The sequence below is a fragment of the Microtus ochrogaster genome, linkage group LG8 (genome assembly GCF_000317375.1).
Source record: "Microtus ochrogaster isolate Prairie Vole_2 linkage group LG8, MicOch1.0, whole genome shotgun sequence".
NCBI classification, from domain to species: domain Eukaryota; kingdom Metazoa; phylum Chordata; class Mammalia; order Rodentia; family Cricetidae; genus Microtus; species Microtus ochrogaster.
Window position 1 is genome coordinate 14,747,099 of NC_022033.1, and position 26,641 is coordinate 14,773,739.

At 52.1% G+C, this 26,641-nt stretch overlaps 1 protein-coding gene across 3 annotated transcripts; it reads left to right on the plus strand.

Moving 5' to 3' along the window:
* Positions 1–4,772: 4,772 nt before the first annotated feature.
* Ada (adenosine deaminase) lies at positions 4,773–26,633 on the plus strand. Of its 3 annotated transcripts, none has more exons than XM_005362951.2 (12): positions 4,773–4,890; positions 14,744–14,805; positions 17,804–17,926; positions 20,537–20,680; positions 21,270–21,385; positions 22,332–22,459; positions 23,002–23,073; positions 23,154–23,255; positions 23,434–23,498; positions 25,358–25,487; positions 25,948–26,047; positions 26,396–26,633. In XM_005362951.2, the coding sequence occupies exons 1-12, from the start codon at positions 4,858–4,860 to the stop codon at positions 26,410–26,412; spliced, it is 1,092 nt and encodes a 363-aa protein (XP_005363008.1). In that variant the 5' UTR covers positions 4,773–4,857; the 3' UTR covers positions 26,413–26,633. The 3 variants fall into 3 exon arrangements, with proteins under 3 accessions (XP_005363008.1, XP_005363009.1, XP_026642999.1); XM_005362952.2 differs by having other exon boundaries at positions 26,399–26,633; XM_026787198.1 differs by lacking the exons at positions 25,948–26,047; positions 26,396–26,633 and having other exon boundaries at positions 25,241–25,445.
* Positions 26,634–26,641: the final 8 nt, after the last annotated feature.

Genomic DNA, 26,641 nt, shown 5'->3' on the forward strand with positions numbered 1-26,641 from the left:
CTAGGCTAGCCTCAAACTCACTGGTAGCTAATTCTTCTGCTTCCACTTCCCAAGAGCTGGAATTACAGGCATGTACCACCACATTCATTCTTCACATGACTGTTTTTATATTTTATTTTATTTATATATGTGGGGGTTCACATGAGTGCACTGTCTATGGAGGCCGGAAGATGGCTATAGATCCACTGGAATTGGAGTTACGAGCATTTGTGAGCCAACCAACATGGCGCTGGAAACCAAACTCGGAACCTCTGCAACACCAGTGTGTGCTCTTGACTACTGAGCCATCCCTTTATCCCCTTGGGGCTTTTTGACCTCAGGAAGATGACAGCAAGTCTCCTGAAAAGGGAACAAAAGGGCTTCCACAGGTAGATACTTTCCTACTCTGGCCAACTTTAGATGTTACTGAACTACATTTCCCAGCCCACCCCATCCCCCTACAACTCTGTGGCCCAGTGATCCATCTGTAACCTACTATAATGATCCCCCTACTACAATGTATCAAATGTGTTTCTTCCGAGCCTGGCCACCTCACACTTCCTCTTCTAACTGGCTGGAGTAAACATGATCTTGGAATCCCAGATTCAGCAGGACCGCTGTGGCCCACCCAGCCAGAAGAAGCACAAACTCAGGAATCCGATTCAGAGCTAGACCAGGTATCCGTTAGATCCTCTTTGCTATAGTAACTACTGCTGAAACATTGTAGTTTTTTTTCTTTCTTTTTTCTTTTTCTTTTTTAATGTCTTCATGTTTAAGACCCGGTTTCTATGCAGCTCTGACTGTTTGGGAACTCACTATACATATCAGACTGGCCTTGAACTCACAGAGATTTTGCCTGCTTCTGCCTCTGCCAAGTGCTGGGATTAAAAGTCTGGCCCAGCAGATTGTAGTTATTTCTACAGTGAAGCACCCCCACCCCACCCCACCCTACCCCCACACAAAGCTGTTTGGCAATTGAATCAGCAATGCTATTACCGAAGCCTCTCTTGGCTTAGCTGGAGAGATTACTCCTAAGCAGTTCCCATAATGCAATTTATTAGCTGGAATTGGATTTCTATATATTTGAGATAGTCTCACTCTGTAACCCAAATTGGTCTTAATCTTGTGGCGATCCTGCTTTCACCTCCCAAGCACTAGGAATACAGACATGAGCCACTCCACCCTGCTTGGGATTAGCCCTGAACAACTCCACCCTGGTTGGGGTTAGACCTGAGTTGGGTTTTGCAGCAAGGCTAAGAGAGTCAGGGTTCGTATGTAACGCATTTAGGGAACGGCATCTCTCTCCATCCCTCCTCCAGCTCTCTACATGATGTTTTGTTCGGAGAAGCTGGAGGCCAGCCTGTATCAACTGGCAGAGTCCAGATGACACACTCAGGGGAGTAATGGAGGGAAGTTTATTTAACAAATGCACTGACTACAAAGGGGTGGGCCCTGCCCATATGCTGCCCAAGTAAACAGGGCACCCCTCCACATGGTGAAAACTACTTCCCAATGACACCTGGATATCCCCAGGTCTGTCTCTCTGCTGCAGATGCTAGCAGCCCTGGAGCAAGCTTAGTCGGTTGTGCTGAACTCAGAGTACCAAGAAGTTCATGGAAGAAGCTTCAAAAAATACCAGAGGAGACTGGAGAAGATACAGTCCTTGCCTGCCACTCAAGAAGTCTGGGGTTTGGTCCTTGGTACTGCATAATATACACATAAGCGCACCTGATAATGGAGGAGAGTGTGTGGTTAATTAAACCCCTCACTCTCTGAGCCCCCAATCGGATTAGCTGCATACCCTACCATCTTCCAGATGTTGAGTCCAGAGCGCAGGTTGGTCACCTGCCTGCTACAGAGTTCTCTTGCTGCCCTGTCTCTTTTCTGCATTCCCCTTACAGGGGACCTCCTTAGATCTCTCCAAAAACCCCAAACTTTGTCTCAGGAGCTGAGTCTAGGAAAACCCCAACACCAGGAGCATAACTCAGGAAGAGCAGCCACACATGGAGTCACTGTCTTAGGGACAGGGGCAAGAGGGGAGCTGTGGGGGCAGAGGAGAGAACAGAGAGAAGAAGCCTGCCAGGAGCTAGGGCCTTGCCAGAAAGACAGGTCTCTTTGATGCCTAGGAGAGTGGGGGAAATAAGCATCTGGCTTCTCCATCCTGTCACCTTCTGCCCCTCTGCCTGTGCCAGAGGTGAAAGAATCCCTGGTGTTGTGTATACCATGAGGTTTGCTCTTTGGCAAAAGAGCGGTTCCTGTATCCAGCGGTGAGGCCGATCAAAGACTTGTAACCCAGCACTCTGCTGTTTCTTGGACATTTGGGCCTGCCTAGAGAGGAGAATTTTAACAGTCTGCCTGGTTAGGATGGAACATACTGGGTTACAGAGGCCAGAGGGCTGTAGCAGATGGAAGTACCTGCCCCAAGTCATGGCCGCTGATGAGGAACACCTGCCATAGCTTTGCAAGTAAGGAACGTGGCTGGGCTCCACTGGACACTGACTGGAGTCAGCCGGTTGGCTGAAGGGCGGCTTCACGGTACCTCAGATGGCAGGATTAGGGGTGGCTGAAAGATGAGGCGTGGCTCAACAGCCAACTGGACTCACTGAACACACTTTCCACCAGTGATAGTATCAGTATCTTCTGGTGGCTCAAGTACCCAGAGAGAAAGACCAAGAGGTCCCAGCGGAAGTTGAAAAAGCCCCAAATCCCTCCAGATAAGAAAGTCCAGATGCTTCCTCTGCTGTGTTCTACCAGCAAGCCTTTCAGGCCCTCCCAGGGCAAGATGCCAAAACCTAGACTCCATCAGCAAAGAGCTGTCGCCTTTGGTGGGACAGCAAGTTATTCTCGTGGCCCCAGATCCCTCTAGTGTGCTGACTGACTTTGGAGAAGGACTTGACTGTCACAGCCCAGACACAGATACAGAGTCAGAATGAAATCTAAGTATCAGCACTCTCTACGACACAGTGATCCTCCAGGAGCCCATTAGGCAGTGCCCTCTTGCGGCCTCGGTGACTTCATCTGTAGACTGGTAACAGTTCCTGCATTATAGAGTGTGGGACAGATTGAATGGGATGATGTTTGTAAAGGGGCCACTGGCCACCAAAGGTGTGCCCACATGGGGTGGTGGTGTCATGTATCTGAGGTAACAAACTGCCCACAATGCTACAATGTGTTAAGAATTTTTCTTTTTGAAACAGAATCTCAATAATCTCAAGAATAGCCCCAAATCCTCCTGCCACCACTTCCTGAATGCTAAGGTTACAGGTATGTATTACCATCTCCAATCCACCCCCTCCCTCACTCCTCAGACCCACATGAAACCCAACCCCAAATCTGGATTCTGCAGCTTACATGCAGCATGGATCAGACTATCAGCTGTCCCCACTCTGTCACCTGGATCCTTCCTTGGGGCCCCTCTCATGCTGTCCCCCCTCTTGTCAGGGTGCTCAGTGTCCCCACTTCAAGGTTTAAGCACCTCAAGTTGTTTAAACATCTTGCTAGAATACAGCGGCCCCTGCCCTCAGCCATGAGTATGTTTCTAACCAGCTCACCTGCGTCGTCAACCTGGATAAGTTTCTAGACTTTGCAGCTGGAGGATTTTCCCAATAAAGGTTTGATGCTGTACTGGAAAACCATTGACAAACCGTTACTTACCTCCCCGCAGGCTCATGGGAAGGGCAAACCTCACTGCAGCACATAGCATAATTTAGCTCCCACCTTGCCTTCTGGCCTCAGTCCCTTATTCTTCCCCCTCTTGTTTATAGGTTTGTTTATTTACAGACGAAAAGTGGAAATTGCATCTCGTCTAGTTCTGGGATACCGTCATTAAACTGATGTTTCCATGTGCCCCAGTCTTCCCACAGATTTATGCTGTCCCACCGCTTGAATGACAGTGCTTAGACTTAAGTGTATGTTTCCCCTGCTTTACATTCCTCTGCACTGATGCATATAGCGAGCCTGCACGGTTTTTGGTGTCCTTTTTTATATGTCCTAGAAGTTGACCAGAGTGTATGAAGTTTTCTTCCGCTTATTCTTTCTGTCCCCATTCAGTATGGCATCTGCATACACCTGCTGGGCTTTGCAGCTGAAACTCACTTTACTGCTGTGTAATACTCTGGGGAGCAGACATTCCGTTGTGTTTCCCCACTAAGTCGATGTGAGCATTCTGAATTGTCTCCATACGAGGGCACGTTTCTCCAGCGTAGCTGCCCCGGGAGAGATGAACTCTGTGTCTCTCTCTGTCCGCCCCTGTGTCTCAGCCACCCTGGCGTCCTTTCAGTTTTAGCTCCCAGGAGTCTCTCACACACATAACAAATGTCCCTTTGCAGCCCACCTGCCCTCGCCTGGTGAGCTCCAGCCGTCGTGGACTTCGCTAAATCTCCCTAATTACACACTCTCGCTTTGAGATTCTGCAACAAGTGGGTCTACCCCGCAGAATCCTGCCCCACGAGGCTCCGGGGCTCGGTGCCTCCAGTTCTGGCCTGCACATAGTAGGCTCCCAGGCAACAGTGGAAGCCTCGGTGAAGAAGGGGCTGGAAAGGGGTCAGGGCTTGGCGGGGACACTGGGATCACGCCTTCTGGGGGCTCACCTGGGAGTTTTCTAGGGTGTAGCCCCCGGGAAGGTCTGGGGTCCAGAACTCCGGGAAATGGGCGCCAGGGATGCAGGCGGGCCAAGGGCGGGACCCGAGCCCCGGAAGGCGGAGTCTCCGGTGTGGGCGGAGAATGGGAGGGACCAGCCGGGGCAGCCCGGTAAAAAAGAGCGTGGCGGTCTGTGTTCTCTGAGAGCCCTCGGAAAGCGACCCTGCCACCGAGCCAGCGCGGATCCGGAGAGCTTCGGCGGCGGGAAGAGCTTCGGCACCGGGCTGCACACTCGGCACCATGGCCCAGACGCCCGCTTTCAACAAACCTAAAGTGAGCGCGGAGGGGCTCCGTCGCCCGGGTTGTGCCCCCGGGCTGTCCCAGGGCTTAGCCGGGCCCAGCCCTGGGAGACTTCACCCTTAGAAGCATAGGAGGACTCCCGCTGGCATCTCCCCTCGACCCAGGCCGTGGCTTGCTTCTGGAATGTCGGACGAAAGACGATGTGGCAGGGAGCGTCCAGAACCTGGAGGTGCCTCTGGCTGGCCTTCGGGTTCGGCTGCTGTCCATGCCCTGTCCATTCCGGGTCTCAGCCTCGCTGTCTGTCAAATGGGCACTTAGTGGGTGGGGCTGCGCAGCTGTGCGAGCCTGGGCAGGGACCTGATGTCTGAACCTTAGTAGAACGGGGCCCAGGGTCTCTAGCTGTTAAGTCTTCGGTGAATGGCTTTATCTTCAGTGTTATGATTGCTTTGGGGGCACCAGATAACTTAGGTTAGTGGGTGAGTTTGTGGGTGCGCCCGTGGGAAAAAGTTGTGATCCAAGCCAGAAAGGGGAATAAGGCAATAAAGCACTAGGGAGGAATTCCTATACACCCTGGGCCTTTGGCCACAATAGGTTTGTTTGGAGTCAGGTCATGGCCCTTGACCCCTGATGGAGTACCCCTTGTCTTTCTGCCTGCAGTTGTAGGTTCTTGGAAACAATGAAAGTCAGGGAGAGTCCAGATCCCTAAGGCCAGCTTGCAGCCCTCAGGGATTCTGTCCAAGGAGGCCCTAGACCCAGTAGTCAGCCAGGCTCAGATTTACCCCTCCAAAGAAACAGATGTTGAATGGTGATGGCAGATGTCGCAAAGGCATTAGCAAGAATCCGGTATGTATGTTGTGTAACATATGTGTGCCTGGAGGGGGAGGGGGAAGAGCAGGTGGGCCTGCTCCTCCCATAGGGAACTCACTCTGACCCTGCTGTCAGAAGCTAGAGGCTAGAAGGGCAGGGCACGCCTTCTTGTCCAACCCATGCCTCCTGCACATCTTGTCTGGTGCCCCTCACCATGGTTAGCGCCTCTTGCCATTGAAGGCTTTTTTTTTTCTTTTGATGGTCTGAATTCTCTCCACCCTTGGTCAGGGGAACCACCTCTCCTGATGGGAGCGATGGAAGCTGAAGATGAATGACAGGTGACAGATCGATAGCACCTTACCCTTTTGTAACAGCGCTGTGGGGAGTGCCAGTATACTATGATCCCTGGTATTGTCACCTGGTTCATGGTGGCAGGTCATTTCCTCCTCGGCCTCAGACTCCACACCTGGGGAAAAGGACCTCATTACTAGGTCTACGCGCACCGGTGTCTGGGTGGTAGGAGGCAATGCTTGAGCGGAAAGGTAGCATCTTGGCTGCTACGTCTCATGCCGTGGGGAGGGAGGAACATAGCTGTGGCCGACAGAAGTGGGAAGGGGTCACTGGGATCAGCATCTGGGTGGCCTGTGTGACTGAGTTTTACCAGTTGAAGCTTACTGAGGGCCCAGCCTTCACACATAACTGCACACAGCCAGTCCATCTTGGCAATGACCTTGTGAGGTAGCCAGAAGCATCCCCATGTGCAGATGCAGAAACGGGTGCAGAGAGACTAACTAGGATGTAGCCAAGCTGGGAGAAGAGCCCACACTGAGGGCTGGCTTCAAAATCCCATCTCCTACGCCAGGCACCATGGTACACACCTGTAATTCCTAGCATTTGGTAAGGCTGAGGCAGGAGGATTTTTTTAGTTCCAGGCCTGAACTATATAGCAAGACCTTGTTTTGGATGAGAAAACAACATAAAAGCCAGAAATTCCTTGCACCTGTCTCCCCGGGTGAGCTCTGCAAATGCCTTGGGGAAGAGATGACATCTCACCTGGGCCTTTGCTGGGGTCTTTGGTTTCTTATGCCTACCACCAGCTGGGATCTAGGAGCTTGGGCAACTTCCAGGTGGGTGGTGATACCTACCAGAGTTTTTGTTTTGTATATATGTAAGTGTGCGTGGAGGCCTGCGTGTGGAGGTCAGAGAATAACCTTAGGTGTCAGTTTTCGCCTTCCGGCTTGTTCCTCTCTGGATCACCAGGCTAGCTGCCCCAGGAGTTTCTGGGCATTCTCCTGTCTCTGCCTCACATTGCATAAGAGGAGTAATGGGTTGTAGATGTGAGTTACCATGCTGGCGTTTGCGTGGGCTCTGTGGATTTGAACTCAGAGCCACACACTTGTGTGCAAGCTTTTTTCTTCCTGAGCCATATCCTCAGCTTTCCCTTCCAGATTTACAAGTAATCTGACTTTAACTGCAGGCTGAGACTGAGGAGTTTGGGGTGGGGTTGAGATACGATGTAACACTGCTGGTCCACCAGCCTACCCAGAGGAGCAAGAACCTAGGCACCTGCTACCTGCTTTGACTGAGTGCTTGCTTCTTAAAATTGCTGGGCACTGAAGAAGGTGGATGAGTGAGTGTGTGTGTGTGTGTGTGTGTGTGTGTGTGTGTGTGTGTGTGTACACCAGTGATCCTTATCATGGAAGCAGGACTAGAAAATTCTGTGGCTCCAGTTATTGCTATGTGTTAAAGTTCCGCGCTGACCTCGTGCCTCTGGCTGTGATGGAGTCGTGAGTACTGGGAACCTTTAGCGGCTTCGTTCACAGAATCCTGAATGACTGAACAGGCAGCTGTCAGCATCCCATTTGCAAGTGGAGTCGTCTGAGGTACTAGAGAGGAGAAGAAGTGTGCTCAAAGCTGCACTATCTGTGCATCTCACATCTTAGACTTCGAGGGAACTGGCCCAGGTTGGGAAGGCTGTTTGAAAGCCAGCCATGTGTGGCATGATCCTAGGGCACCTTTGCTCTCTGACACTTGGATGTTTGTCTGTACCGAGAGCGGTTCTAGCTGCTTTGTATGAATTAAGTCACGTTTCGTTCAGAGCAGCCTCCCGCGATAGGTCCTGTTATCTTCATTTACATAGGAGGAAACTGACTCAGAGAGGCAAAGGAACTTGCCAAAGTAGCACCACCAAAAAGCAGCATAGCTGGGCTGCAAGTCAGACTGGCCTAACCGAAGTAGGTGCTATTGAAGGCTTTTCTAATTAGCAGTTTTTCTTTTGTGAGATAAAAAGGGGGAGTGCAGTGATGTTAAAAGCAGGGACTTGGCGGCAGTGTCTTGGCCTTGGCCTTCAGACAGACCAGGGTAGAACCCCTGCCTCTCAGTCTGGCAGCATCAAGCCCTCAGGTAAGCAGGCCCGAAACTCAGCTGTCTTCAATAGCTGGGACAGAGAAACGGCTGTTATGGGGTGCTGGGGAAAATCTACATGCCATGGTTTCTGCTAAAGTGCCTGGTTCTAAAGTGTGTGCTTCCTTCCGGAGGTTGCAGTGGACACTTCCTGGATTCCGGGTCACCCTCATTTCTTGCTTTGAGCAGGTGTACTGACTTGGGTTCTTGGTGTCTTTCCGTTACCAGAGCCACCTGTTAAAATGAAACTACCCATGGGAAGAGACTGTCTCACCCGTTTAGATTCATGTGACAGTTGTTGGGGAGGGGACAGAGGGAGATTTGGTTTCATGGAAGCCTTTGTTTGACAGAGCAGAAAGAGGAAGGGGTCTGTGGTCACACAGGGAGGCAGGAGACCAGCCTGACTCCTGATTCCAAATCCCGGGAGACTATCCTGCAGACTGAAAGAGGACCGTCCACCTGTCTGGGTGTCCTGAGAGAGTCCTATGGCCGTACCCTCTTGGGTACTGAGAGAGGACTGTCCACCTGCCTAGGTGTCCTGAGAGAGTCCTATAGCCATACCCCTGGGGTTGGTGGAGGCAGCACTGTGGGATAACCTTGAACAAGGGGACCCCAAAATGAGGTTGAATGCTATATTTATCATGGGGCCAGGGGTATGGGTGAGCTGTGCCTCAGAGTGGTTGCAGGGCTAGATAGCAGTATGGGGGCCAGAGCCAGGCCCACGCTGAGTTCCACTCTCCCCCTTAATTACTGGGGTTAAGTAACTTCCCTGTGCTTTAGTTTTCCTGTGAAATGGGAATTATACCTGTACCCATCTCACGGACACCAAGTGTGACCTGGTTAGTGTGGGCATGCCACACTGATAGCTCCCATCTGTAGGGACCTGTGTCACCTGGTGGTCATCCTGGTCACATTTTCCCTTCCTCTGCCTAACACCTTGCCTTGTTTGGATAAAAGCTTCTGGCTTCCGGCTCATGCAACTTCCTGGCTGTGGTGTTCATTTGTTTGTAATACTGTTGTGACCTAAGGCAAGTTCTTTTCTGAGCCTCAGTCTTATCACCTTTAAAGTGGGAATAAACTGGACTGTTTCCTAGACTTTTGAGTCATAAGATCTCTGCCAAGTGGAGATGCTCCTTGCTGGCTGAGAAATTCTGGGGTGGCTCATGAATAACACTGGGGAGCCCCATCAGGCCCCAGGGCTACAGGAAATACCAAAGGGCTGCTTGGCTCCTTCCAGTCTATACCTTGGAGCTACCGGAGCCCGGAAAGGACTGAGCTGAATTTGGAGGGGCTTCCTGAAGGAGGCGGGGCTGAGGCAGTTCATTGGCCCAAGCCTACCTTGTTGGTTGGTTTCATCCTAATAGTCAGTCAAGAGGTGGTGGGACATGAGGTGCTGACCCCTGCTCCACCCAAGCCCTTGCCAGGATGAGGCAGGAAGGAGGGACTTGTGCGGGCTGGCAGTGGGTACCTGTGGCTCCTCTGGGTTCTGGCCGTGGTGCTCAAGACAAGAGCCTGGCTGCTCTGCCCTCCTGGATTCTCTACCGAATCTGCCATTGCTGACATTAAGACTCGACAGACCCAGAGCACATTTTGCTGTGCCAGGTGCTGTAGTTGGTACCGAAGACACACTAGAGTGCCACAGACGGGTACCTGTTCTTGGGGAAGCAAAAGTGGAATGAGAACAGAGTGGGGGCAGGTGTGGTGGCGGACACCTTTAATCCCAGAGTGTAGAGGGCAGAAACAGGTGGATCTCTGTGAGTTTGAGGCCAGCCTGGTCTACAGAGTTAAGTTCCAAGGATAGCCAGGGCTATGTAGAGAGAGACTGTCTCAAAACAAAAAGAAAAAAGAAGAGAGAGAGAAGAATAGTGTTGTGTGTTTAGGCATGTGGAGGCCTGGGGACACATTGTCCTACTGGGGCCAGCCCTGCCCACCCTCTACAGGCCTGAAGCAGATATGAAAGCATCTGACCAAGAAGGCCAAGATTTAGATACTTGTCCTAATTCTGTCCACTATCTCCAGCATATCTTGTGACCTGAACTCACCTCTCTGGACCTTACCAATGAGGTCCAGACATCTCTTGGTGCTTCCTCAGTTCCTGGCACACAATAATTATCTGTTAGTTACTAAACTGCTTCCTGTCCCCAGCAGCCCTAGGAGGTCTTCCTGCAATTCTCACAGATAATGGCCAACTGCAAGCCAGTCTTATTGAGTGACCACAGAGAGAGATATAAAACTCTCCAGAGAGGTCAGGAGGCTGGATAGAGACTGGGCACCAGGGTTGGGCTGGTGTTGTGGCCTCGAACAAGACCTGGACTTAAGGGCAGGAGGACTTGGGCCCCGACTTTGCTCTCCTGTTGGTCTGCTCTGACTTCTCTGAGCTTCATGTCACAAACCTCTTTGTGTACAGCTGCTAGGTTCACATAAATGCGGACCTTGCCTAGAGTCTAAGGACAGCAGGACCTCTGAGAGCCTCCGTACTGTCTCAGAGGTGGTCCTGTCTGCCGTGAGGCTGGCAGGACAGCAGTTAGGAGCTCAAGGGCAGACTTGGGTTCACTGACTGATCCCTGAGTCTTTAGAGCACCTTCTCGACCTTCCTGACGCTGCCACCCTTTACTACAGTTCCTCATGCTGTGGTGACCCCCAACATAACATTATTTCTATTGCTACTTTGTAACCGTAATGTTGCTACTGTTATGGATCATAATGTAAATATCTGATATGCAACCCCTGTGAAGGGGTCCTTCAACCTCCAGAGGGGTCGTGATCCACCAGTTGAGAACCACTGCTTTACATACTTCTCTGTGCCTCAGTTTCCTCCCATGTAAAATGGGTGTGCAGTCCTTGCCTTCAAGGTTGTGGCACATACAATAGACACTCACATAGACTCAATAGACACCCTAACTGCCCTTTTCCTGAACATGGTCCGAGCTCAGTCTCTAAACTTGTACCTCCATGGTCATCTGTGCTGGTAGATTGGCTTCTCAATGGCAGCTTTCTGGAATGTTCAATGGGTCACCTGTCTACATTGTGAGCTGTCTGTGGAGATGGTCTATGCCTCTGCTCCCTACCAACCTGTTCCATGTGGCAGCTTCTGTGGAGCAGGGTGGACAGCTGGCCTCAGAGGGGCCCTCATCCCTGCCGGGTTCTTTGAGACCCACCATAGGGGACTGTTGTGTGTTGGACTCCTGCTTGCCAGGGACCTACTGCGGGTACAGTGTGGTACGCCCTGCACATTAGCTGGCTCCATCTGGACACACACATTAGCAATCTTCTGCTGAGGTTTACTCCCAGCCTGCTCTCCACCCAGAAAGCCACACTTTTAAGAGCTGCCCCCTCTCCCCCGTCTATTGAAAATATTTCTGTTGAAAACCCATCTCCGTGAGCGATTCCCAGCAGGTTTCCCAATTCTGCCACACACTAACTCTTCCTTGATCCTCCCTTCTCTCTGGCCTACTCTGCCCTGCAGGGCTCCTCCTTCAGGTTGGCCCTCTGAACACACTCTATTGTATCCCTTGGTGTCTGATTTTGTTTACCTTGTGGCTCTGCAGGGTGTGTGTGTGTGTGTGTGTGTGTGTGTGTGTGTGTGTGTGTGTGATCATAGCCTGGGGCTCTAACCTCGGAAGGGCTCTTGTTCTGGTAAGTGGGACAGGACAGACCAGCTCAAGATGGCGTGGATGCTTCTAGAGCTGCCTCGTTGGCTATCTGCCTGGAGCTTCCTGGAGCCTTTCTGCTCCTGATGGTCTCCTGGGGGCTGGCAGGTGGGGCAGTCACATCCTGACGATTGTCGCTGTTATACTGCAGCAGAGACACTGTGGAGGTGTCTCTGTTGACGTGTAACTGCTTTCCCCCAGTGCCCTTGCAGACCTCTGGCACCCACTGATGGAGACAGAGCACAGACACCCTGCCCTGACCCACGGTTGGATTCCCCTTCTCATAGTCCAGGCTTTGTTTTGCCTCCGACCACTCCTCCCCCCTTTCTCAGTGACCTCCTTTACTCCATCATCCATCAGTGTCTACATGGGGCCAACTCACTCCCGCCTCAAAAGAAATGAGCTGCTGTGATCCACAGCTACCCTCTGCCCCTCCTGGGCTATGTGTCAGCCATTCAGAAGTAAGGTTCATAGGAGAATAACCTAAACCTTCTCTACTTTCTCACTCCCTTTTACTCTTGCCTTTCCCTATCTGGATTCGGGGCATCATTGTGTCCTCCTTGCCTTGACCTCTGACAGGGCCTGGCTATATGAGATTCCTGTGGCAGCTGTAACAAGTGACCACATTCTAAGTGGCTTTAAAGCCACAAAACACCCTGGGCTCCATCCCCAGCACTGAAAAGACAAAATAAAGGCAGTTAAACCCCCCCTCTTCCCCCAGCCCACACTCTACAGTTCTGAAGGCCTGTAGGGTGATGCTCACACTGAAAGCTCAGGGGTCAGCCCTTTGCTTTTCCAGCCTCTGGTAGTGTCAGGCATTCCAGACTTACAGCCTCATGGATCCAATCTCTGCCTCTGTGGTCACACTGTCCTAGAGGTCTTCTGCCTCTGTCTCTAGGACAGGAAAGTACATTCAGAACCTATCCAGAGAGTTCAAGATAAGCTTCCCCAAGACTGTGGATGATTCCGTGTTACCCAAGACTGTGGATGATCCTGTATGTTACCATCTAAGATTGTAGATGATTCCGTATGTTACCGTCTAAGATTATGGGTGATTTCATGTGTTACCACCTAAGATTTTGGATGATTACATGTTACCATCTTAGGTCCTAGTTTCTGGTTCTAGGGCTTGAGATACAGGCAACTCTGGGGGTCCGTGGTTGACCCAGTGTTCCCACCCAGGGAGGTCACTGCTCCCCCTTATTTAGCCTGGTGGGCTGGCCTCTATATGTCCTCCAGTGTCTCCTACTATCTTTGGCCTCTATTCCCCAGGCTCTGCCTCCCCTGCACTAACTGCTGGCTTAAGCTAGGGCCTGGTTCTAGACCCCAGCCTCAAACTCTTGTCTGTGATGGCCTTTCTTGGCCTCAAAGAAACTGGGAAAGCCAACAGCCAGCGCGATCCCAAGCTGGGGGTGAGCTGCTCTATCTTTTCCCAGCTGGGTGGCCTTAAGAGTGCTGGACACTCTAAGGACCTACTGACTACAGGCTTTGTCCCCTCTGCTGGCTGCTGCCATGGGCCTGGTTTCTTCTGCTGGAAACGGGCTCTGTAAGAGTTTCTGGGGCTGACCCTTGGGCCAGCAGTTCCCAGATGTTCCTCTTCCATGGCAGGCCTGCCAACATCCTTATCTAGGCCACCAATTTCCAGATATGGCCACACCTTGGAAAATACCACTTCTGGGTCTCACCTGGTCCAAGAAATTGACTCCATGACCTGGATAAGGCAGATGACAAAGTCCCTTAGGTCACTGGCTCCTGGCACCTGTTGTACCTCTTAGCAGTCATGGAAAACAGCATCTCCCGGGGACAGTGGCTGCTTCCTTTGGGCCACACCTCTCCACAGACACTGTCTAAAGTCTTTGCCATAGTTGCTGTAGACTATAGTATCCCACACTGTTCAGTTGAAGCTTAGGCCCAAAGAGACCAAATATCTGAGATCAGTCATCCAATGGTAGAACTGGGAATCTAGACAAATAGACTCTTTCCAAAGCCTCTGCTGGTAGCCTTGGCTTTATGTGCAAGGTGTCACACATGGGACTGGACAAATAAGGGATGATCACCAAGACTTTTCTAGAGGATCAGAAAGACTTAGTTATCAGATATGTTGCCTGCTAAGGTAGGCTGGACTGGTACCGGTGTGTAGCACGGAGTCTGGTGTTTGTATATTTGCATTTACTTCGCCCTGCACTTGCAAGTGTGCACTTTCCCACAGAGCTGTACCCTCCAGTGGAGTCATACTTCAGTGTGTGTGTGTGTGTGTGTGTGTGTGTGTGTGTGTGTGTGTGTACGCGTGCATACAGGCATAGGTGAGTATATGCATATGTGCCGACATGTGAAAACCAGAAGTCCATATCGGGTGTCATTCCTAAAGTGCCACCCTCCTTATTTTTCGAGACAGGTTCTCACAAGGGAGCCTGGGGTTTACCGATTAGGCTAAACTGGCTAGGGAAGCCCAGGGACCCCCCCCCATCTCCATCTCCCCTGCTCTGGAACTGTAAGTTGCAGCACCACACTTTTCGTGTGAGTGCTGACTGAACTCAAGCCCTATGCTTGTGCAGTGGTACTTTATAAATCGAGCTGTCTTCCTGAGCCCCAGAGCCCGATTTTTGAGGTGTCTGCAGTCGGCTATTCCTGGTAAACTTAAAAGGTGGCTGAGGGCAGCAGCTCTGGTGTGGTGGGGGCTGGCTCATTCAGATCACAGTTTGGGAATTGGATTGGGGTTATAACACTGACTCTGCTGCTCCCCAGTGTGGCTAAGGCAAGGGTTGGGGTCCCTGCTTCCATTGCTTGCTCACTACGTGACTTTGGACAAGGCATTTAACATTAATTTCCTGAGCTGTGAACTGCATAGCACAAGCACAAGACCCCCCCACACACACACACACACAAAACACAAACAGGTAAGCTTAGACAAGAGCACTCATGTAAAGAGTTTAAGAGGTGTATTGACTAAGTGTCCAGGAAAAGGCAGCTTCAGAAGTGGCCCTCAGTCTCTGTGATGTCTCATGTTCCTTCTCTGCCCCTTGCAGGTAGAGCTGCACGTCCACCTGGATGGATCCATCAAGCTAGAAACCATCTTATACTATGCCAAGTAAGTCCACGGACAACCACAGTCCTCTCCAACATCCAACGACATGTACAGCTCTTCTTGGGGGGCCCTGGAGATTCCCAGGACTCTGTTCACCCCTTGTGGGAGTCAAGCCAGCCCTTGGTGGAAGATGGTGTTGTCCTGGGTTCTTTCCACTCCAGCCTCCATTGGTTGGAGGTGGTAGGCAAGCATCCTACCTTCTAGCTGACGGGAAAAGCGAGCCTGCTCCTAGCATCCTTCACTCCTTTGCTGCGGGGCACTCTGTGCATCCTGGGAGGAGTCAGCTTCCCTCCACTATCTCCAGTGTCTAGCCTCCCCAGGTGTCCAGGTGCCACTGGGGAATTTGTCTCCCAACTCCAGAGCATGGCTCCCAGTTCCCTGGGAGGGTTCTACTGGGCAGGCTTTTCCTCCGCGCTGTGCTTCCAGCAGCCTCTTCTTGCCCTGGGATGTGGCTGCTGTTCAGCCGTCATAAGCACACAACATCAGCTGCCCCACACTGAGTGACTGCCTTAGCGACTCCCTCCCACCGCTTGGAAGGCAGTTGTGTAGCTCACCCTACCTTACAGGTGGGAGGAAGCCAAAGGCGGTTTCAGACCAGAGGTATGGTAGAGTATTTTCTCCCATCAGGAATGCAACCAGGGAGCTCTATAAAGTAAGACCTGAAAAACAGTGTCTATCTGGATGCCACAGTAAAGATGTCACTGTCAGCATCTATGGCTCTAGTGTCGAGGGGACGCCTCTGGCCTTATCTGTGTGTGACCTTTGATCATCTGGAGCTGGTAGCTATTGCCACAGGGCCCTGCTGAGGTCGTCTGGGTGGAACACTAAGATGGGTTCTAATCAGGGATTATTAAATGGTCCAAAAGGCTCATTAGCCGGGCCAAGAAGGCACGAGTATCCTTGAGTGAAAGAGCAAGATGTGAACATTGGGGCCTGGTGTGATTTTTCTGGCCTCAGTGAGCTCGGGGCGGGAGGGGGATGCCCTGAAGTCTTCAGGCAACAGGGAAGAGGCCTCGCTTCCAGTGACCCCTTTTCTGTTGGGGTGTCTGGGTGACTGTTGGCAATCATCTCTTCTTCCTTCAGCTCCTGGATTGTGCCCTTCATAATGCCTCTTACCTCCTTCTCAGTCCCTCTCACCACCCTGCGGGCTCTCTTTGGAGCATATGAAGGTCTAGCCAGGCCCCTTCACCACCCTGCGGGCTCTCTATGGAGCATATGAAGGTCTAGCCAGGCCCCTTCACCACCCTGCGGGCTCTCTATGGAGCATATGAAGGTCTAGCCTTCCTCTAGTGCCATCATTGCACGGATCTGAGCCACCACTGTCGCTTCTCTTGTCATCTGCAATCTGTCTCCAGGTGCCTACCATGGCCTCACCATCCTCTGGGCTTTAGGGCTGTAGTCTGACCACTGACTTTGAACATAGTTAGCAGTGTGTCCCTCTGAAGGCTCTCCAGGATCACCATGGCTGTACACGGCCTTAGGAAGGTGACTTAGGCTGGCCAGCAGCAAGAAGCTTAATCTGGAGGGACCAGTGAGTACTGAGAACCTGCCTATGGGCCAAGAGCACAACAGGGGCAGGGACCATATCCCCAAGGTAAATTATGGAGACCTGGGACTGGTGGGGATTCATGACACACAGGCTAGAGCGGGGAGACCTTGGTGTTACCTACTGGGAAACTATGGGGACTTTTTTTATCTTACAGCTGTGCTGGGAATGAACCCTAGGGCTTCTGCATGCTGTAAAGCTAAAGTCTGAGCCCCTTAATATTCTCTTTTTTAAACACGTGTACACACAGACACACACACACACACACATGCATGCAAACATGCATGCACACACACCAATAATAACAATAGTGGTATAAAATAGGAGAAACCAAGACCTAGAGGGATATTGCAAACGGGAGCTGAGTCACAGTGGGTGGAGACAGCAGAAGCAGGAAGGCACACCAAGTTCACACCCGCTTCCTGCAGTCCACGCGGAGGCAAAGCTCCCGATGTAGGAAGAAGGCAGGAATGGGACAGAGTCTTGAGCTGAGTAGCCAGCACAGCAGACCTATGCTAGGTGGGGCAGGTTGCTATGAGAAGCCAGCCAGGAGGGCAGAGCGAGAGGTCCTGATACCAGCTCCTGTCCTGGGATTATGATACCGCACAGTCTAAAAGCTTCTGTCTGGGCATGTGCTCAAACATCTCTTCCTACCCCTGGACCTGATGAGGAAGTCATGGGCTTGCTATAATACTCACCCCGGCAACAGCCAACCTGTTAGTCCCTTGATATATATTGACTCGTCTCTGGGTCTGCCACCCTGAATGCATTTAATCTTAGAAGCCAGGCAGGGCCAGGGCTGCTGAGTACTTGGATGAGCAGTATGATTTGTCGTGACTTCTGGATACAAGTCTTGGAAGGCCTCTATGCTGTTCTCTAGGCCTTGGAGCTCAGTTTCCTCATCTGCCCCAGGGGAGAAGCTAGATGGAAGGACCCCCTTGTTTCTTACTGGAGTTACCAGTCTGTTCCTTGCTGCCCTGGGAGGCCTGGCTGGATCTTGCCTTGGCATCTCATGTTTTGTTTTCATTCATTTGTTTGTTAGGTTGGTTGGTTGGTTTTTCGAGACAGGGTTTCTCTATAGCTTTGGAGCCTGTCCCGGAACTAGCTCTTATAGACCAGGCTGACCTTGGACTCACAGAGATCCACCTGCCTCTGCCTCCAGAGTGCTGGGATTAAAAGCATGTGCCACCACCGTGCAGCTTTTTTTTTTAAATGTAGTTTTAAAAATTCATTTTATGTGTCCAAGTGTTTTGCCTGCAAGAATGTATGTGTAATACATGCATGCCTGATGCCTACAAGGAGGAAGAAGGCATCGGATCTGCTTGAACTGGAGTTAGAGATGGTTGTGAGCTTCCGTGTGGGTCTTGGGATCAAACCAGGTCTTCTGCAAGAGCAGCCAGTGCTCTCACCCCCTGAGCCCTGGCTGCAGCCCCTCACCCTCAGTTTTATTTTCAGGAAGAGAGGCATTACCCTCCCGGCAGATACAGTGGAGGGACTGCGCGACATCATCGGCATGGACAAGCCTATTTCACTCCCTGGCTTCCTGGCCAAGTTTGATTACTACATGCCTGCTATCGCGTGAGTTGCTCCCAATCCTTGTGTCCCACGACGGCACCTGTCCCTGTAGACTGAGCTGCTGTAGAAAGCGCTCTGAACCGCCAGCCTTGCTTCTGACCGTAGTGTGCCCCTGAGCCAATTTCTCCTATACCTTTGGAGTCCTAATCTCTTAACTCACCCAGAGGCAGAAGAGGCTCTGTTCAAGCCCTGTGCTGGTTAGGCTATGGGATGTCTTGTTCAGAACTCACTGCCCTTGCACAGCTAATGTCCCCAGACCCATGCCGCCATCACAGAACTCAGAGGAAGAGCCCTCGGCCTAGGTCAAGAAAAGACATGGGGGGGTAGGTCTGAATCAGGTCCCCCATGCTCCAGTCTAGAGCTTTGGAGGGTGTGGGCAGGCCAGGTGCTGGAGCGGGAAATGGAGGTGCAGTTGGGTCTGTCTTCGATGTCTTGAATCACTGGTTGAACGAGGACCACTACTAGTCTCTGAGAAGGCCCAGGAGCTGCCATTAGAGAGAGTCAGAGAAAGGACTCAGACTCTGAAAATCTAAGCCAGGCTTCTGACCCGAATTTACCGGCTTCTTTCTGTGTCGCTCAGAGCTGACACTGAAACCCACATGCCAGGTGCAGGGGTCCTACAAGGTTGAACTCTTGCTTTCCATAGGTGCTGACTCCTCCCCTACCCTTGGGGACTAACATGCCCCAGCCTCAGGTCCTCACCGGGTCCCCCACCCCCGTTCTCTAAAAGCCCACGGTTTGCCTTCTGCGCACATCTGTGGTGTCCCTTTTCAGTGAGGCCTCACTGGCCATGTTGTGGCGTACTGCATCACCTCCTGGCTTTATCTCTATCAACAGTGTTCCTGTCTGGCAGACCATGTGCGTTTTCCCTTTACCTGGCTCTCCTGTCAGCAGGTGACCAAAAGGCAGGGATCTGAGCTCCTGTTCCTGTTCACTGTGTACTGAGGGTCTGTGTCCAGTATGAGGAGGGTTCAGTACCCACCCGGAGAAGGACTGGAACACAGCTCTGGGAAAGGCAGCGAGCAAGCCCCTCCCTACGGCAAAGCTGAGACCCAGAGCTTCCTGCATCCACTGAACCTCCTCCTGGGAGTGCCCCATTTCCCCAGAGCTGGGCCCTTTCTTCTCACCTAAAGGCGATGGGGGCGCTTGCATGCCTTCCCTTGCTCATTGTCCCTGCTCTGGAGGAAGTCCTACCTAGGACAGTCCATTAGCGTTTGATCAGTGTTCACGGAGGCCCTCACAGGTCACTTTGTGCCTCGCTCCTGTAGCTTACACTCAGCAGCAGCAACTAAAACACTTCCAGCATCCAGCTGATCACTTCTTTGTAGCATTTGTCTGCCCCAACCAAAGTCCTGGCCTAGGTAAGGTTTCTGACGTTTTAGTCATTTGGCCTCACAATAACCCTTTGACAGAGGTGTCAGAGAGGACAGCTAACTAGCCCAGGATCACACAGACTGTACCATGCCTGAAGATCGTTTGCCCACTCCAGAGTCCCTCTGAGCTGGGCAATGGTGGCGCACACCTTTAATCCTAGTGCTTGGGAGGCAGAGATGGGCGGATCTCTGTGAGTTCGAGGCCAGCCTGGTCTACAAAGCAAGGGCCAGGACAGGCACCAAAGCTATACAGGGAAACCCTGCCAAAAAAAAAAAAAAAAAAAACAGAGTCCCTCTGGGTTCACCATCTGTGCCCCTTCTCTCCCTGCCAGCCTTACCCTCACATTTAGCAAAAATTTGGCTATTGTACCCTAGGCCCTTTCCTTGGATGAAGTGTCATTGTTATGACAACATAGAGAATCCTTGCCTCATGGGAGTCAAGGGGACATGGGAAATAACACTTCAGAAAAAGCATGTGATATCTAATGTCAGTGATCAGGACATGGAGAAAGGATCCCCAGAGAGAAGGTGGTCTGGGCAGGGCCTTAAGCTGGCATTAGGTGGAGGCAGGCAGAGTCCTGAGGTGGGAGGGACAAGCTTGATGGTCCTTGGCCAGAGGAAGAATGTGAATCACAAGATGCTAGCAAAGCTGGTGAGCGTGCCATTGGGCTGGCATCAAGGCAGAGCTTTCTACACAACTGGAAGCCATAGAGGCTCAGAAGAGAGGAACAGCATGCTTTGGTTTCCTTTATAAAAAAAATTATGGGGTTAAGAGGCTGCTAGATATGTGCCCCGCCATTGAGCCACACCCCTAAGCCCTTGTTTACTTTTCTTTTTAGACTGGGGCAGGGATCAGAGGACAATTTGCAGGAACCTGTGTCCTCCTTCCACCCTGTGGATCCTGACAGTCAAACCCCGGTCTTCAGGCTTGACAGCAAGCGCCTTTTCCCGCTGAGCCATCTCACTGGCCCTCCGGGTTTCCGTTTTTAATCACTCCCGCTGCCACATGGAATGGCATGGCGTCAGGGCAAACGTGAAGACATGCCCATTAGAAGCAGTTCCGTCAGACAAGGGCAAGGGGTCAGAATGAGTTTAGTTCAGAAGCACAGATGCCAGGACTTGCCAGGTGGCTTGGGTCTTCTCTGCAGGATCTGAAGAGGGCTACAGGCACCTCATTTGCTACGGGAGCTCCCAAGGAGTTGAAGAAGCTTGTTGCCAGCCTGTGTTCCTCCCTTCTCAGGGGCTGCAGGGAGGCCATCAAAAGGATCGCCTATGAGTTTGTGGAGATGAAGGCAAAGGAAGGCGTGGTGTACGTGGAAGTGCGCTACAGCCCACACCTGCTGGCCAACTCCAAAGTGGACCCGATCCCCTGGAACCAGGCTGAGTGAGTGGCTGGGGGCTGGAGGGGGCTGCATTCATTGCTCAGCCCTGAGAAGAGGGCAGAGTGCTGGGAGCCCTGGCCTTGCCCTGGCCTTGCCCTGGCCTGTGGACTCAACTCAACCAGAAGAGGCATGATCCCTATCCCTCTGCCTGTGGTTACATCTCTGCCCTAAGCAAAATGCTTGGCTAGCTGCCCACGACTCTGACATCGAGAGGCTCTGCCCAATGAATGAGCCTGGCCCATTCCTGTCTTCTGGTCTGGACCTCTTCATCTGGAAATATCTTGAAGCTCCCTTGCCCCCTCCCTCTGAGCCATGATTCTGATGCCTGTAGACAGTGGCAGCCCGACAGGTTCAAATTTAGCCCCCTCTCCATCTAGAAATAGGGAGGGCTGTCTGACACCCCCACACTGGAATCCAGCAGTGCCCAGACAGCTTTGAGGAAGTAGGCCACTGCATAGGGGCTTGAAATCACGTCCACATGTCTCCCTGAAAGACATAGGTCAGGGGCAAGGCTGCTCCTCCCTGCTCCAGTTCCATGGCTACCATGGCTACCATGGCCTGAAGTCCCTCTCTCCTGCTCTCCCCACACAGAGGGGACCTCACCCCTGATGAGGTTGTGGATCTTGTGAACCAGGGCCTGCAGGAGGGAGAGCAAGCATTCGGGGTCAAAGTCCGGTCCATACTGTGCTGTATGCGCCACCAACCCAGTGAGTACCATTGTACCCTGCTTGCCGCGTGGCTCTATCCCAGAATCCCGTACCCTGTGTGTCCAGTGAACTCTTGGCAGCTCTAGTGATTCTCGTGAACAGGAAATCTAGGTCTTGACAGCCGCGTGACCAACAGGAAGCTCATAGCCAAAGGAAACTAAACAATAGGGAAACATCTATGACCACAAGACTCTGGTTTGGCCCGGTCCAGAGCCTCTTGCATAGGTCTGACTTCTGAGGTATCTGGGATTCCTCTTCTGTTGCCAGCATTGGCCAAATCTTTGGGGCTCAAGCTTGAACCTGCAGTGCCCATTCTGTGACCTTGGGCAAATCACACCACCCCTCTTGAGTGTTCACACCTCGTTCGGGGATGGTCACACTCACTTTGTGCTCCTACCCTAAGGATTAGCTGGAACAAAGCCAAGGGCTGATGTGAGGTTAGGGGGCTCACTACAATAGCACACGGACGGCCTGTATGCCTCTTCTCAACCCTCAATGCCGTCTGGGGATCGAAGTCAGGTCATCGGGCTTAAGGCTTTTACCCACTGAGCCATCTTGTAGGCCCACATCGTAACTCTATGGGGCTCTTAATGTAAACTGCACGACTCATTAGCAATGAATTCATTCCTGAGGTATAGCATGGGCTAAATATTAGACTCTATGTTCCCACTTTCTGAGCGAGGGAAAGTCTGCCCTGGTGTTGGACCTGTTTGTCCCTTACTGAGCCCCGCCTTTGTCTCAGCACACCCTCACCTTGCGCAGTGGCGGTAGTCTTCCTCTGGGAAAGAGGCTTGGGTGGGGGAAGACACAGCAGTCAGGATCTGAAGACAAGACACTGGATCTTATGTCTTCTCTGGACAGATGAGGGCTTAGAACATCCAGGAGGGCGGCCGGGCAGCCCTGCTCCCATACTGTCTGATGACGCTCCGTTGAACCTCTCTCCCAGACTGGTCCCTTGAGGTGTTGGAACTGTGTAAGAAGTACCATCAGAAGGCTGTGGTGGCCATTGACCTGGCTGGTGATGAGACCATCGAAGGAAGTAGCCTCTTCCCAGGCCACGTGCAAGCCTATGAGGTGGGCCTGAGAAGGGGAGATGTTCCTGGGGGAGCTTGGATGGTGGTGAGCCTGGGGCCTCCCGAGTCCCCAAGTGTGCGTTGGTTGGGGTGAGGGACACTGAGCAGGGTATAAACCCTGCATGGTGATGGGAAAGCTGTGTCTGAGTCTGCATCTGCCTGTGATTTGCTGTGTGGTCTTGGACAGAACTGCTTCTTTCTGGGCCCCATTTCTTAGTTCTACACTTCTTGTTAGGCCTTGGTCATATTAACTTGAACTACCCTAAAATCATGTTAGTTTGCTTTAGAATATTAGACAATGTGTTTAAACCCTTCAGACAGTATCGGTGCAGGAGCTGCAGAATAAAGGATAGCTACCACTTTATTTACGACACTTGGAAACCAGGCCACACCCTCCTGTGTACTTATTGAAGTAGCCTTGCCTTACTCTGAGGACAGTCACACCTGCCAAAATTTAGACCCAAGTGTGGCAAAGACAGGGACCTCTGGGGACCTTCTAGGGACCTCTCAGAGCTACCCCCGAACTGTCTCTTCCCCTTCTAGGGGGCCGTGAAGAGTGGCATTCACCGCACCGTCCATGCTGGGGAGGTTGGCTCTGCGGAGATTGTGCGAGAGGTAAGGGATCAGGAACCCTGGCCTCCTCTTCCTGACTCCAATCCTGCTCCTGGACTCACCTCCTCTGTGCTTTTCCATAGGCTGTGGACACTCTCAAGACCAACAGGGTGGGACATGGCTACCACACACTGGAGGACGAGGCCCTCTACAAAAGGCTACTGCAAGAAAACATGCACTTTGAGGTGAGGGTGTGAGGCTGGGAGCTATCTCTGGCTACCCCATGCCTTTTAGACAGAGGTGGGAATGGCCAGTGGTGGAGGTCCTGGCAAAGCTGGCAAGAATGGTGTCACGGCAGGTGGCTCGGCCCATCGGGGTATGGCCTGGGGCCCACTGTGCCAGCCACACCCCTGCCCCTTGCAGGTCTGCCCCTGGTCCAGCTATCTCACAGGCGCCTGGGACCCCAAAACGGAGCACGCAGTTGTTCGGTGAGATCTGGTTCCCAAGACCCATTTGGTTCTTCTGGAAAGGAAGGGGAGGGAACGTAGGAGTGGACACCTGGTCATCCTGGTTCTTAGGAATGAAGTCCCTTTGGCTGGGTGGGAAGCAGGTACTGCTGTCCTTGTCCAACAAATGAGGACTGCGAAGCTCACATGCAAACCTGACTGTGGTCCCCACCTACTGACTACTAGAGCTGAGGTCCCATAATGTATCAGCCACAGCAGAATGCCCCCTCCCAAAGGAAGCTTCTGCATTGTCACCAACTCTGTCTTCTGGGCTGTGGGCAGATGAGTCTCACCCGGCTGGGTGTTTGCTGCTCTTGATGCTGTTGAGTGCTCCCCTGAATGCCAGCCTGAAGCTTTCCCTGGAGCATCTCTCCCATACTACAGGGCTCCCATCAGCAACCAAGAACAAGGTCTTCCTGTCCTGTGATCAGGTCCTTATCAGGGCTCGTGTGAGGACAAAGCCATCTTCTCCTATGGCAGGATACAGATGGCAGAACCTGGGCTGACAATGGACAGGCCAGCACTGGTGCCTCTGGCACACCAAATGGCAGCTCTTGGAGGCACACGGGTCTATTAGCACGCTGGCTAGAGGGAGGTTTAACTCATCTATGCAAATACAAAGGCTGAAGAACAAAGACTCTTGGTGATGGTGGAGCAAGGACTAAGGAGAGAACCCACAACAGTGACATTAAGGGGCAGGAGAAACAGACAGAAGGGAAATCAAAAGCGTGGTGTCAGTGGTTATGGGTGCTTGCTGTGCAGGCATGAGGACCAGGGTTCAGATGCCAGCAACCACATAAAAAGCCAGGCATGGCCATGCACACCCGTGACCCAATACTAGGGAGGGGGTGGAGACAGGAGGATTGTTGGGGCTTCGGGTTCAGTGAGAGGCCCTGACCTAGAGGAATAACATAGAGAATGAGAAAGATGGCCAACATCTTCTTCTAGCTCTGCACACCCACAAACATGGGTACACACACACACACACACACACACAGGAAACTAAAACAAAAAAATTAAAATATTTCTTTAAAAAGTATGGTGTCAGAGAAATCTAAGAATGGTGTTTTGAGAAGAGTCAAGTGTCCAATTCTGGGGCTAAGATGGCTCAGTGTGTAAGGTGCTTGCCACCAAGCACGACAACCCAATAACTTATACGGCAGAAGCAGAAACCGACCGTCACAAATTGCCCTTTGACCTCCAAACACACACCATGGCATGCACATCCACAGCATAAATACAAATTTTAGAAGTGTGGAATACTGGGCTGAAGAGGTGGCTCAGAGGTTGAGAGCAATGGCTGCTCTTAACAGTGACCCTAAGTTCAATTCCCAGGCTCACAACCATCTATAATGAGATCTGGTGCCCTCTTCTGTCATGCAGGCATACATGCAGGCAGAACACGGTGTACATAATAAATAAATCTTAAAAAACAAACAAAAATCAAAACAACAAAGGTGTTGAATACTACTATCCAAGCAAACAAAGTTGGAGCCAGCAGAAACCAATCAAGCTCAACAAGATAGTGGACAGGGTTGTGCCAGGAAGTTTATGTGGTGTGTTGAGGAGCCATATGCGAGGAACTGAGGCCTGACTAGGAGAGGCAGGCAGGGTGCCAGCCACATTCCAGTGCTGAGAAGGGGAAGGTTAGCGGGCACGAACGCTTGAGGGGCTATTGCTTTCCTGGCTCTGCAAACTGCCCTCCTCCCTGGTTCTCACCTCAGCTCCAGAATGCAACCATTCATGTTGTCTAAGGCTGGGTGAAGATCGAACCGGGGAGATGGGCAGCCATGGTCCTTGGAGTAAAGAGGCTCTTTTCTCCCTGCTGGCCCCTCCGCCAGCTTCAAGAAAGACCAGGCCAACTATTCACTCAACACAGACGACCCTCTCATCTTTAAGTCCACCCTGGACACTGACTACCAGATGACCAAACGGGACATGGGCTTCACTGAGGAAGACTTCAAGCGACTGGTGAGTGGATGTGAGCTGTGGCCCCGACACTTGGTCCAGGTGTCTGTGTGAGGACTGCCTGGAACCTCTGGAGACCCACAGTGGGTTTCCCTGACATGCCAAGCGAGTCTAGCACCAAAGGCCTCCCACAGAGATGCCTTGACACTGGCATCCCAGCTGAGGGATCAGGTGGCTTAGCCTTTGCTTGGGTTGATCCCTCTCAGAAAGGTGTGCCTGGCTGTGGAAAATTTTGTGCCATTTAGGCTGCTCCTAGGCTGAGACCTTGGTCTTGGGTTTTGCTGTCCTGAGTGAATCCTTTGCAAGGGCCTCTGCCCACATCTAACCTCCTCATACCCACACTGAGTATGGGGGTCTGTGGTCTCTGCTACAACTCATGCTGCCCTGTGACCCTAAAACAAACCCCTCGCCCTGGTTCACGAGACCACTCTCTTCCTGGCTCTTCAACTGTTTTCCCTTCTAGAACATCAATGCAGCCAAGTCAAGCTTCCTCCCCGAGGAAGAGAAGAAGGAGCTTCTGGAGCGACTGTACCGAGAATACCAATGGCCACCAGAGGCTGAAGGTACACCTACCTCTGGGAGGTCCTTTGGGGAGCAGGGCACAGCACTGAGAACTAGTGAGCCTGCCTGGCTTCTGGGTGCAGTTGTCAGCCAGCCTCTCGTCAGGGAGGCTGTTTCCTGAGCAGTTTCCCAACCATCATGGCAGCCTGAGGTGTGACCCTAACGAGGAGTTGGCCCAGTCCTATTTCCACGAATCCCTTCATTTCTGCACATGGCCTTGGCAAGCCACACATTCCCTTGCCTGTAGCCCCTGTCTTGCTATCTATGGTAGGAAGGCATTCTCTGTGCTTTCCCCCGATGCCTTCTGTGTTATACGTGGTCTGATCTTTCTACCTCTCTGACTTGGCCAGCAGGGCAGGTCCCCTGAAGATGGCAAGGCCACTTCTCTGCGCCTCAGCCTGTGGATGGAGCCTTCACAACTGTGACACTCTTACCTTCATTCCTTCCAGACCTCGGAGCGGCCGGGTCTGTCCTCTGATCAGGTGTTCTGGCCAGGGCCCCGGGGCCTTGCCAATTGTGGGTATGGATCGGAAACCTTCCTTCTAAGGCTAAAAATCTGGTGTTTAATAAAGCAGCTGGTGACTGGCATCTTGGAG